The 12,947-nt window shown below is 44.3% G+C and overlaps 2 protein-coding genes across 3 annotated transcripts; both read left to right on the forward strand.

Moving 5' to 3' along the window:
• Window positions 1-1,697: 1,697 nt before the first annotated feature.
• On the forward strand, window positions 1,698-3,205 carry LOC106810234 (protein THEM6-like). Of its 2 annotated transcripts, XM_014813522.1 has the most exons (4): window positions 1,698-1,943; window positions 2,106-2,317; window positions 2,529-2,631; window positions 2,819-3,205. In XM_014813522.1, the coding sequence occupies exons 1-4, from the start codon at window positions 1,805-1,807 to the stop codon at window positions 2,956-2,958; spliced, it is 594 nt and encodes a 197-aa protein (XP_014669008.1). In that variant the 5' UTR covers window positions 1,698-1,804; the 3' UTR covers window positions 2,959-3,205. The 2 variants fall into 2 exon arrangements, with proteins under 2 accessions (XP_014669008.1, XP_014669007.1); XM_014813521.1 differs by lacking the exon at window positions 2,819-3,205 and having other exon boundaries at window positions 2,529-2,787.
• Window positions 3,021-6,140, forward strand: LOC106810218. Its single transcript, XM_014813502.1, has 4 exons — window positions 3,021-3,030; window positions 3,858-4,800; window positions 5,011-5,143; window positions 5,550-6,140. The coding sequence occupies exons 1-4, from the start codon at window positions 3,021-3,023 to the stop codon at window positions 5,721-5,723; spliced, it is 1,260 nt and encodes a 419-aa protein (XP_014668988.1). The 3' UTR covers window positions 5,724-6,140.
• Window positions 6,141-12,947: the final 6,807 nt, after the last annotated feature.

A 12,947-nucleotide genomic window follows, 5' to 3' on the forward strand; every position in this document is an offset into this window, starting at 1 on the left:
TAAGCAGACGTTTACAAGATTTATTTGATACAATACTATTAGTTGACACGGAAAAAAAAAAATATTTAACTAGAGCACTCGGAGAGCGCAGATTTGCCAGCGCGTAAACAATTTTATTAATAATTGGATCCGCGATCATGACCAAATGTAATCAAATTCTAGTTACCCATTTCTGACCTATCCTGAAATTTATTAATTATTGATCCGGATCACCACAAAATGCAATCAATTATAATTTACCCCATTTGTGACCTGATCCTAAAAAATTAATTAATTAATTAATTAATTGGATCCGGATCACACCAAAATCTAATCAATCGAAGTAGCCCATTTTCTGACCTATTCCTGAGAATTTTATGACAATCCGTCAATAACTTGTTCAGTTAGGCTGTCTACACAAAGAAACCAACGCACAATCCCCAAAACCAACAAAACACACGCCGCCTCGTGAAAAAATAACCTCCTGCCAACCCCTTGGCGGAGGAAAAATGGGCTGGACAGGGCAAGTGACGTAAAACAACGCAGGAAGGATACGCGCGTGACGCACGGCACGCCCACCGCAATTAGTCACCGCACACAAATCTGTTTAACAACACATACGCGCAGACAAGATCAGTTAAGCTCTGTTTCCAATCAATTAGCAATCAGGAACTGGCTACAAGTCGTCAGTTGTTCAACCAGTATTTTCACACGATGCCGACTGGCGTCGTAACCAGGTGTGAAGTCAGGGGCGTGTACAGGGGGGCGGAATCCAGGGTCCGGATCCCCCCTCGCTCCCGCAGAAAACGCATCTTGAGGCGGCGTTCTAATTTCACAAATTCCCCCCCCCCTTCGCGCTGCTCGCCAAGTTGGGTAACGCGTCAGACCCCCCCCCCCTGGTACAAATCCTGTACACGCCCCTAAGTGCACTGACGCGGGATGTCTAAAGTTTTTATAGGAGGGTCACTGGGGTAGGCCTATTGTTTAGGCGTGTGCCTCACACACACACACCACGCACGCACCGCCGCACGCGCGGCTGCACGCACGCACACACACACACACGCACACACAAACACGCACGTGCGCACGCGCGCAAACACGCACACGCACACGCACACACACACGCACACACACACACACACACACACACACACACACACATATATATATTGGATCCACAATCTAAACACCATCCAACCATACGGACTCAACCTACGGGTCGAAATACCGGGATGGATAGAAGACCATCACAATAACCCAATTCACATAAACCATAGCTAAGACATGTGTTTATATATGTATCTAGAATTTTAGAAATGTAACTCAAATCGTTCGCGAGATATTAGAGTTATACTAATAGTACACTTTCCTACTGCCCATGCATAGCCGCGCGTATATTAGCATATATGACAATACCGCGCGTATATTAGCCTATGACGATACCGCGCGTACGTATATTTCTGGTAATTAATTAAACTATTCGTGCTTCAATAAACTGAAAATTTACAGAAACCATAGCTAAGACATGTGTTTATATGTATCTAGAATTTTAGAAATGTAACTCAAATGTTCACAAATATAATGTGGTTAGAAGTAGAGTTAGAAGCAACCGGTTTTACGTCACGTGATAGCGGCTTATAGATGGGCTCCCAGTTTCTTCTTCAATGTAAAGTAAACTGAGTGACGAGATAAATAACACATCTATGGAAAAGAATCCAAGATGTCAGCCTCCATTACTTCTTGCTTTGTTTTTATGCTAACATAACTTCAAAAAGATTAGACTGGGAGGTGTATTCTGGTTCCCGCGCGCAACAGAAAAGTTATCATGAAGGTTGTTAACGTTGTCGTTTTGGCTGCCTTTCTTCTTTTGGATTGTTATTACTTTTTGCGTATACTCTTCGTTGTTCTTCATGCAAAGCTGGTAGCGCAGAGAAAGTCTCCACTAGATGTATTTGTTACTCGAGGTATGTGTAATTTACTAATTCAGTAATTGCAAACGTGAGAAATGTGGTGCAGATATCAGAAGTAACAAAATTCCCTATTATTTCAATTAGCATTTGAATAATCAACATAAAAACCGGCTGTTTGACTAATGATATGATAATATAATTTACTTCTTTTATCAGGTGTATGTTTGACAACAGACTTGGACTGTAGCTGCCACATGAACAACGCACGCTATCTCCGGGAGTTAGATTTTGCGAGGACGCACATGTTGTTCAGTAGTGGCCTATGGAAAACACTCAAGCACCTCAAGGCTGGAGTCGTTGTTGGTTCAAACACTATCCGATACAGGAGAGAAATAAATTTATTTCAGTTATATAACATACATACACAAGTACGTATAGTATTAGTAATATAGGGAAAAATATTTTTGGGACTGGAAATTTCATCATTCACGTTCCACAGATAGACATGCATGTAGGTGTTACAGTCTCCCAAACGGATTTTAATCTATATATTTACCTGTGCTGTTGTTGCATTTATTGGTGTATAGCATATATATTCGATGTTTTTCCGCTATTATGTTATTTCGTTTATAATTGCAGATAAAGTATTGGGATGAGAAATCACTCTACATAGAGCAGCGATACATAAACACTAAAGATAAATTTGTCTTTGCCATTGCTATCATCTGTTTTAGAGTTTTGAGTAAGCATATTCATTATTGCAATATAAAAGTTCATATGATAAGAGCTAGGGCTCGACTATTCAAATATGGTGACTCATTGAAAGTGATAAATGGTGACCCAATTTCTATGCAAAATTGGTGCACAGTGTACACAATAATATAAATATAGTAATAGTATTAATTTAACAATGACATAATTTTATCTAGGGAGTACACCCAGGGAAGTTTTAAGAGAGCATGGACACATCTCTATCGACTCCCCAGAAATGCCAGAAGACATTGCACTGTTTGTGAAGTACAATGAGGCATCAAGTGCCATGCTCAGAAGTGAGACAAAGTCAGAGTAACTTGAGAATTCAGTGTTTACAATTGCTAGTCTGGTATTAAGGACCTCACTATGCACATTTAAATGATACATTGTATGTGATATATTTCTACTTGATCATACCCATATCAGTTGTATGGGAAAGTATGTTATTTGCTATAATTTGCTATTTTATAACCCGGGGGGGGGACTGGTAGAGGAATTGTTAAAGGAATACTTTACTCTAGAATTTGAGAGTATATTATGATAGTAGATTTATAAATAATAGCACATACCTATAAATATCTATAATTACGCATTCATGTTTGTCATAAAACAACATTGAATTTTGAAATCTTTATTTTTGGGCGTTGATTTTTGGTAACTATCTGATATGGTTAGGGAGTAGGAGTAGGCGTAGGCGACACCCTGGACTCGTTAGTGGAGTAGGCGAGGTACGGTCAGGCATATTAGATAGTACCAGGGTATGTTCCGGCAGTACCCTGGGGGACATAGACCCTCTCAGCGGTACTGGGGACGTGCTGCTGGACAGGGTAAATTTTCCGAACATCATTATTGGCACAAGTTATATTTTCCAAGCATCATTATTGGCACAGGGTTATCTAGATACACACCCATCAAGCTGATATTGGACCAATATTAGCAAAACAATATTGGGCCAATATCACCAGGCCGATATTGGACAATTCCGAATATCTGCCTATATTGACAGGACAGGACATAACCGAAATGTGCAATATTGCAATGTTCAGGGTATACTTTTTAGCTCATCTGACATAGTCAGATGCAGCTTGTAGAATCGCATGATCGTCCGTCCGTCCGTGCGTCCGTGCGTCCGTCCGTCAACAGTTGGGCACAAATCTTAACCGCTCGACGTACGGTCACGATATTCGGGACGTGGGGGGGTAATCCGAAAACGAGTTGGAGCGCTCACTGACAACAGTGCCGACAGCGGGCTGGCAACTGATAGGAAGCCAGCCTCATCCTCCTCCTCCTCATCCTCCTCCTCCGCCCTCGCCTCCTCTGATGATGACGACGATGATGACAGCGACGGGGACGTCATCTCCCTCCTCAACGTCGACCTTGCTGCGCATCACCCAACAGAGGGCGCACACGAGGCGGAGGCGAACTTGACCCCACTCGGCGGCGAGACGGTAGCGCGGCGGGAGTGCGGCGTGTCCAACGACGACGACGATCGTCGCCACGGCGACAGCTTCCATGACATCAGCATCTACGGCGGCATCGGTGGTGCGGGTGGCGCGGACTGGTGGTCGAGCGCGGCGGTCGGTGTCGCCGGAGCGCCGACGAACGATGTGGCGGAAGAGCTGTCTTCAAAGAGTCGACCGACCGACGTCGGATCAAGTGCCGCTAAGTCGCCAATAGTTCCGCTAATCGATCTCACTGGTGCGGCGCATGAATCTGGCACGGTGGTGCCACCTACTAGCAACCGAAGCCTGCCTTCAGCGCCACACGGAGGGGCCAGCAGCGCGTCACAAACGGCGACAAGCGACCACCCTTCGGCCAGCACAGAACAGAGCAACCGTGCGGCGCGCGAAGCTGGTGGCGCCACCATTGCGAGTCGAACGACCGAGGATCGAGATGATAGCTGTGAGCGCCGGACACTCGGCACGTGGCGCCACCTAACGGCAGCGAAGCGCGACACCCAGATTAGGGCAAATTCACGGCCGCCCATCCAGATATGCATCAAGGACGTGGAGACCGGCGACGCCGTGAATATCAGCATTCTTCCGCCACCGGATGGAGCCACGTGTGTGGTCCGGGAAACTGAGCACATGCGTGCTGACGTTCAGCAGAAAACTGGCGAAACGGGAGGTGGTGGCAAGCCAACAACAAGACAGCACACGTATCCTTAACAGGGGTCTTTCTCTTGGGGTTTTGCAAAAAGAGAGCAGGGACGTCAGGGAATAATCTTTGCGCGGAACCGAGTTCTGAGAACGTTTCCTGAGAGTTTGCTGTTAAACGGTAGTGCGAGTGCTGACGTGCGAGTAAGTAGTGTTTAGTAAGTGTCTCCCTGTATCGCTTCCCTGTTCTGTTTCCCTTGACCGATGACAAGGAGATCAAAGGCGAGCTTTGCCGACAGAGGCGTCCTGATGCAGGACTTCTTCACGGGAGGAGAGCAGATGGAAGCGTCTCTGAGAGCTATACGACAGTCTACGTTGACCCCCGCTTCCGTGCCTGACCTAAAGGTTCGTGCTAATCTGCGATGCACCAACGTCCAGCGTTTTCGTTCGACGTGTACGCATGCTACGATCCTCCGTGCTCGGCGCACTGGTAGGAGCAGCAGCAGCCCCAGTGTGGTGTTCTCTACATTAGTTAGTTTCTTTTTCACCAGTTGTACTAGTTAGAGATGCCAACCATCAAAGCGTTTTCATCCGTATAAGATCAGGAGTGGATAAAAACTACTCGCATTGAAATTTGTTTTAATTCACTCCTGATACGATATGTGAAAAAAGTGCAGATTTATTTCAAGAAGCATTTTCAATTCGAAACAAAAAACCCTACAATTCCTCTCAGCCGAATGATTTTCTCTATTCTACGATTATAAAAAAATTAACGAGTGAATTAATAGGTGAAGGAACATTGCCGTTTCAGCGTGACAGTCGAACGAAGAGGACGGCAGCGCGTGAGCTGAGCGAAGATGTAGAGCTGCCCTTACCCAGCAGAGCGTCTGCAGCGCTCTCGCATCCACCTCCGCAAGCGCGGCAGGTCAGGAGCAAGCCGCGCGTCTTTCCCTCGGCGTTCTCCCCGTTCGACCACATCAGCTGAAGCTCATCGCACATTCTTACATCGTCGGGATCGTCTACGCGATTAACGTCGGACGGCGCGTTCCGTTATCGTTAGCTCAACCGATGTCATCTTGCAGTGGTGTCTGTCCGTCTGTCGTGCTGCAGTTTCGCCAGCATGTCCATCCGTTTGCGGAATGTTGGATAGCAGTTTGTAAAAGAAGTCCTCGGTCAGGAGGGTCCGTCGGTAGATGTGGTTGCAGCTCGTATTGCAAAATTCGGCGTGTGTAATCGATGGCAGGTGAAGATGACAGTGGATTGGAATTATAAACATGAATGTGTTCTTTATGACACCTCATCACCTCTGCATCGTCTGTTGTGTGTAGCCAAGGCCTGGGGGGGGGGCACTCACCCCACATCATGGTAGGTATGTGCCACTGCGAAGTCAAAAATGGCGGGCTCTGGAACTAACTCAGACCTGAAAATGGTCTCTGTAACTAATGTTTGTTGAATGTGGGATGCTCTGGAACTGGCTATGTTCGAAAATTGGGGTGTCCGGAACTAGGATTTCACGCACGGAGTTCATCATCGATGTAAAATAAACAAGAACAGCACAGGCAGCTGACCATCCATCCTCTATATGCACATGGGTTGTATGCATGCTTTCAGGGCCTGGCTTCAACGTATTCAAAGTGGGATGCACTGGAACGGAAATGTTAAAAACTAGGGCCTCCGGAACGGCAAAAATGTAAGATCTGCATAGTAACTAAACTTGTGATGCTCTGGAACGAGATATTCTTAAAAATGCTCGATGCCACTGAAACGGAAGTTTAGGCTTGAAAATGGGGTCTCTCCGGCGGCACATACCTACCATGCAATATAAATGGAGTGCCACCCCCCCCCCCCCCCGGGAGCCATTAAGGCTGTATCAACATCAGCACCACGCGGTGATTGCCAGATTTGCAAAGGGTGTTGTCTAGTGGTTCAATAAGTTTTACCATTTGTTGCCGTAACCAGTTTTGGTTTTGACGTGTTGAATATAATGTTTTTGAAGAGCTGCGCCGGGTGTACGTGTGGGATAACTTTATTTATTGCATCTGTGACATTGTTACATATACCCACTAATTTTCATGGGATCATTTGAGTGAAAAATATATATTTAAATAGGTAATTTATAGTTATTATTATTAATTATTATTATTAACAATAAACCATTATCGCATATATAATTCAAATACAAATACATGTACTGAAAAGTCTATTTATGTAAAAAAATTGATGAGCTCAATGGTATTGGATGGTTAAATTGACTATATGTCACGAATAAGTCGTCAAAAGTGATAACAAATTGGGTCTTGCTTATAAGCAGATGTTTACAAGATTTATTTGATACAATACTATTAGTTGACACGGAAAAAAAAAAATATTTAACTAGAGCACTCGGAGAGCGCAGACTTGCAGCGCGTAAACAATTTTATTAATTAATTGGATCCGGATCACCACCAAAATGTAATCAATTTCTAAGTTACCCCATTTTTAACCTATCCTGAGATTTATTAATTATTGATCCGGATCACCACCAAAATGTAATCAATTATAAATTTACCCGCCATTTTTGACACTATCCTAAAAAATTAATTAATTAATTAATTAATTGATCCGGATCACCACCAAAAATCTAATCAATTCGAAGTTAGCCATTTCTGACCTACTGAGAATTGTATGACAACTCCGTCAATAACTTTTTCAGTTAGGCTGTACACAAAGAAACCAACGCACAATCCCACAAACCAACAAACACACGCCGGTGAAAAAATAACCTCCTGCCAACCCCTTGGCGGAGGAAAAATGGGCTGGACAGGGCAGTGACGTAAACAACGCAGGAAAGATACGCGCGTGACGGCACGCACGCACCGCGATTAGTCACCGCACACAAATCTGTTTAACAAACAATACGCGCAGACAAGAATCAGTTAGGCGCATCGTTTCCAAATCCAGGATAGCATATCCAGGAACTGGCCTATAAGTCGTCAGTGTTCAACCAGTATTTCACAACGATGCGCCGAGCCTGGCGTGGTAACCAGGTGTGAAGTCCCAGGGGCGTGTACACCGGGGGGGGGAAATCCAGGGGTCCGGATCCCCCTGCTCTCGCGCAGAAAACGCATCTGAGGGGGTCTAATTTCAAAAATTCCCCCCCCCTTCGCGTGCTCGCAAGTTTGGGTAACGGTCAGACCCCCCCCCCCTGGTACAAATGCTGTACACGCCCCTAAGCGCACCTGACGGGGATGTCTAAAGTTTTTATAGGAGGGTCATGGGTAGGCCTATTGTTAGGGCGTGTGGCTAGCTCACACACACAACGGAGCGACGCCAGCACGCAACGGCTGCACGCACGGGGCACGCACGAGCCTGCACGCACGCACACACACACACAGCCGACCACACACAACACGCACGCGCGCACACGCAAACACGCCACGACGCACACACACACCACACACACACACGACATGCACACACACGCACACACCACACACCACACATATATATATCTATATATATATTATATATATATATATATATATATTATATATATATATTATATATATATGTACTAGCGGGATACCCGGCGTTGCCGCGGGGAAATCAGTGCGCGTTACTCCAGCCTGGTGACCGCTTGGTTGAAAGGAAAATACCCCAAAAAATTAATCTAATCTATCTATCCATGCATCCATTGCATGCAGCATCCATCCATCCCCATTCGCATGCCATGACATCCATCGCCATCGCACTCGCCACCGCATCCCATCATGCATCGCCATCTCATCGCATTCCATATGCCATCCCGTGCCATATGCCATTCACAGAAACCCATTAGCTAAGAGTCCAAGACATGTTTATATATGTGCTTCAATATACTCAAAATCAAGAAACCATAGCTAAGACATGTTGTTTATATGTATCTAGAATTTTAGAAAATGTAACTCAAATCGTTCGCGAGATATTAGAGTTATAGTACACTTTCCTACTGCCCATGCATAGCGGCCGCGTATATTAGCATATGACGGCGATACGCCGGCGTATATTAGCCTATGACGATATCCGGCGTACGTATATTTCTGGTAATTATATTAAACTATTCGTGCTTCAATAAACTGAAAATTTACAGAAACATAGCTAAGACATGTGTTTATATGTATCTAGAATTTTAAAAATGTAACTCAAGTGTTCAGCTAATATAATGTGGTTAGAAGTAGAGTTAGAAAGCAACCGGTTTTACGTCACGTGATAGGCGCTTATAGATGGGCTCCCACGTTTCTTCTTCAATGTAAAGTAAACTGAGTGACGAGATAAATAACACATCTATGGAAAAGAATCCAAGATGTCAGCCTCCATTACTTTTTGCTTTTTATGCTAACATATCTTCAAAAGATTAGACTGGAAGGTGTATTCTGGGTTCCCGCGCGCAACAGAAAAGTTATCATGAAGGTTGTTAACGTTGTCGCTTTTGGCTGCTTTCTTCTTTTGGATTGTTATTACTTTTTGCGTATACTCTTTCGTTGTTCTTCATGCAAAGCTGGTAGCGCAGAGAAAGTCTCCACTAGATGTATTTGTTACTCGAGGTATGTGTAATTTACTAATTCAGTAATTGCAAAACGTGAGAAATGTGGTGATATCAGAAGTAACAAAATTCCCTATTATTTCAATTAGCATTTGAATAATCAACATAAAAACGCGCTGTTTGACTAATGATAATTGATATGATAATATAATTTACTTCTTTTACCAGGTGTATGTTGACAACAGACTTGGACTGTAGCTTGCCACATGACAACGCACGCTATCTCCGGGAGTTAGATTTTGCGAGGACGACAATGTTGGTCAGTAGTGGCCTATGGAAAACACTCAAGCACCTCAAGGCTGAAGTCGTTGTTGGTTCAAACACTATCGCGATACAGGAGAGAAATAAAATTATTTCAGTTATATAACATACATACACAAGTAGCTATAGTATTAGTAATATAGGAAAAAATATTTTTGGGACTGGAAATTCATCCTTCACGTTCCACCAGATAGACATGCATGTAGGTGTTACAGTCTCCCAAACGATTTAATCTATATATTTACCTGTGCTGTTAATGTTGCATTTATTGGTGTATATAGCATATATATTCGATGTTTTCCGCTATATGTTATTTCGTTTATAATTGCTAGATAAAGTATTGGGAATGAGAAATCACTCTAGCATAGAGCAGCGATACATAAAACACTAAAGATAAATTTGTCTTTGGGCCATTGCTATCATCTGTTTTAGAGTTTTTGAGTAAGCATATTCATTATTGCAATATAAAAGTTCATATGATAAGAGCTAGGGCTCGACTATTCAAATACGGTGAGCTCATTTTAAGTGATAAATGGTGACCAATTTCTATGCAAAATGGTGCACAGTGTACACAATAATATAATATTAGTAATGTATTAATTTAACAATGACATAATTTTATCTAGGGGTAAACACCCAGGGAAGTTTTAAGAGAGCATGGACACATCTCTATCGACTCCCCAGAAATGCCAGAAAGACATTGCACTGTTTGTGAAGTACAATGAGGCATCAAGTGCCATGCTCAGAAAGTGAGACAAAGTCAGAGTAACTTGAGAATTCAGTGTTTACAATTGCTAGTCTGGTATTAAGGACCTCACTATGCACATTGAAATGATAGCATTGTATGTGATATATTTCTACTTGATCATATACCCATATCAGTTGTATGGGAAAGTATGTTATTTGCTATAATTTGCTATTTTATAACCCGGGGGGGGGACTGGTAAAGGAATTGTTAAAAGAATACTTTACTCTAGAATTTGAGAGTATTTATGATAGTAGATTTATAAATAATAGCACATACCTATACAGGCCCGTAGCCAGCTTTCTATGGGGGGGTTCCCGTTGTTGCAATGTTGGCATAGTTGCGTGCGCAGGGGCGGTGTACAGGAGTTTGTACCCCAAGGGGGGGGTGCTAAGCGGCCGTAACCCAAAGTTGCGAGCCCAACGGCGAAAGGGGGGGTCTGGGGGGCCTCCCCAGACATTTTTTAAATTAGAGCGGCCCGCTCAGATGCGTTTTCCTGCGCGAGCAAGGGGGGGTCCCGACTCCCTGGAACCGCCCCCAAAAAACGCCGCTCTGCTCGGCGCCGCTGAGCGACGCAGGCGAGGGAGGCCCAAGCGACGCGAGCGGGGGGAGGGTGTGGGGAGGGGGTGTTCACGTGTTCCGCCTCTCTGCTTGCTCTCCCGCACGATTGGTAGATTTTGGCAAATATTACACTAAAATGGAAACAGCGACGCTGAGGTGAATATTCTTGCAAATTTTCAAAATTATTTATTTTTTTGCTTGGTGGGGTGGGGGGGAGGCTGGCTCGGGGGAGGGGTTCGTTCGAACGCCGCCCGCACCGCCCCTGGCATACGGGCACTGCCTATAATACTCTATGAATTACGCATTCATGTTTGTCATGAAACATACATTGAATTTCGCGAAAGTCTTTTATTTTTGGGCGTTGATTTTATCGGTAACCAATATCTGATATGGTTAGGGCAGTAGGAGTAGCGTAGCGAACAACCCTAGACTCGTTAGTCGGAGTAGGGCCGGAGGTAGCGGTCTGGCATATAGATAGTACGGGCAGCAGTACTAGGGTACGTTGCGCATGCAGTACTGGGCGAGCATTTAGACCCTCTCAGCGTAGCTAGGGGACGTGCCGCTGGACAGGGTATATTTTCTGAACATCATTATTGGCACAGGGTTATCTTACTGGGAATCGTGGCGCGATGCTGCGAGTGAAGTGAAGCATGTAGATCAGATTTTACCATGCACACGTGCTGTCAGCCTGCCCGGCTCCACTTTGAATGTATAAGAACGACCAAACAATATTATCTTGGCAGTCAACGACGATCAACGTTGCATCGCCATTTGCCCATACATTAGCATAACTGGGAATCGTGGCGCGATGCTACGAGCGAAGTGAAGCATGTACGTAGATCACATTTTACCACGCACATGCACATGCTATCAGCCTGCCCGGCTCCACTCTGAACGTATAAGAACGGCCGAAGAATATTATCTTGGCAGTCAACGGCGACCGACGTTGTAGCGCCATTTGCCCATACATTAGCATAGCTGGGAAGCGTGGCACGATGCTGCGAGCGAAGTGAAGCATGTAGATTAGATTTTACCATGCACACGTGCTGTCAGCCTGCCCGGCTCTCAGTAGACCTGTGGTCCACCTCTCTCCCTCAGCAAGTTATATTATGAAGTTTTCTTCAGACGGTACTGCACGCCTGACACGGTGCGCGCATGCGCAATATCTTCCGAGAAAAACGATATTTTGCAAAGATTATGCATTTAAAATAAGGAGGAGTTATCCTAGCATAGATTTATATGATAAGATTCTATCAATAGGAAGAAGACCTTGCATGTAAGGTCCCCTCTGCGTTTACCAGCCAGTACACAATCTGGCTATACGTTCGTGTGTTAGCGCATGCGCAATATCTCACCAGAGGAGTTATATGTTGTGATGAATATTTATTTAATATGGTTAGGGGGTTCAATAAATTAATTATAAATTAATAAAGTAGGTTCATGGTCGACAACTATCATTGGGCCACCGTAATAAGGATGGGCAGAAAGTCCAATGGCCCACCGTTGAGTAGGACTCTGGGCCGACTTACCATCCAACTTTTTATACCGACCTCAAATGTTAACTGGTTTATTCCTTAAAATTTAATTTTCTTTTCTTTTCTTCGAACATTAATGCTAACAGAATATATATGTGCTGCAAATACATATTTTAAAGCCAAATATTCAGAAACTGGTCGTGTTTGGAAATATTCTGAACTTTCAGCATTATATTCCCAAAATAACCCATTCTCCAGCAAAATATCACTGAAACTCCAGCAAGCTGATTGCAACCTAATTGGCAGGTTCACTGTGCGCGCGCGTGCGTGTGCGTGGCTTTGACTACCCTCTCACTGCGTACGTATACAATGTTTAGTAAAAGGAGCTGAATCGTGTTTTACTCCTGCTACAGTCCCATTTGTTGCACCCCGAAAATGTTCTTCTCTAACTTGTGTCAATTTCTATATGGATATATCTCGCACACATTTTGAGCGATGGCAAGAACCCGTTAAGTTTATATTCCAGGTATGAGTGAGTGGGTGGATGCATGGGTGGACGAGCGAGAGAGAGAGAGAGGGAGAGAGAGAGAGAGAGAGAGAGAGAGA

Source organism: Priapulus caudatus, unplaced genomic scaffold, assembly GCF_000485595.1.
Source record: "Priapulus caudatus unplaced genomic scaffold, Priapulus_caudatus-5.0.1 Scaffold421, whole genome shotgun sequence".
In the NCBI taxonomy this organism is placed as follows: domain Eukaryota; kingdom Metazoa; phylum Priapulida; class Priapulimorpha; order Priapulimorphida; family Priapulidae; genus Priapulus; species Priapulus caudatus.

Excerpts from the sequence above, each read along its gene's own strand:
- LOC106810218 (XM_014813502.1), top strand. Across the intron at positions 4,801-5,010 it reads CCAACAACAAGACAGCACAC|GAGATCAAAGGCGAGCTTTG; the intron begins GTATCCTTAACA and ends ACCGATGACAAG. Across the intron at positions 5,144-5,549 it reads CTTCCGTGCCTGACCTAAAG|CGTGACAGTCGAACGAAGAG; the intron begins GTTCGTGCTAAT and ends TTGCCGTTTCAG.
- LOC106810234 (XM_014813521.1), top strand. The coding sequence starts at position 1,805 with ATGAAGGTTGTTAACGTTGTCGTTTTGGCTGCCTTTCTTCTTTTGGAT. Across the intron at positions 1,944-2,105 it reads AGATGTATTTGTTACTCGAG|GTGTATGTTTGACAACAGAC; the intron begins GTATGTGTAATT and ends TTCTTTTATCAG. Across the intron at positions 2,318-2,528 it reads TATATAACATACATACACAA|ATAAAGTATTGGGATGAGAA; the intron begins GTACGTATAGTA and ends TTATAATTGCAG.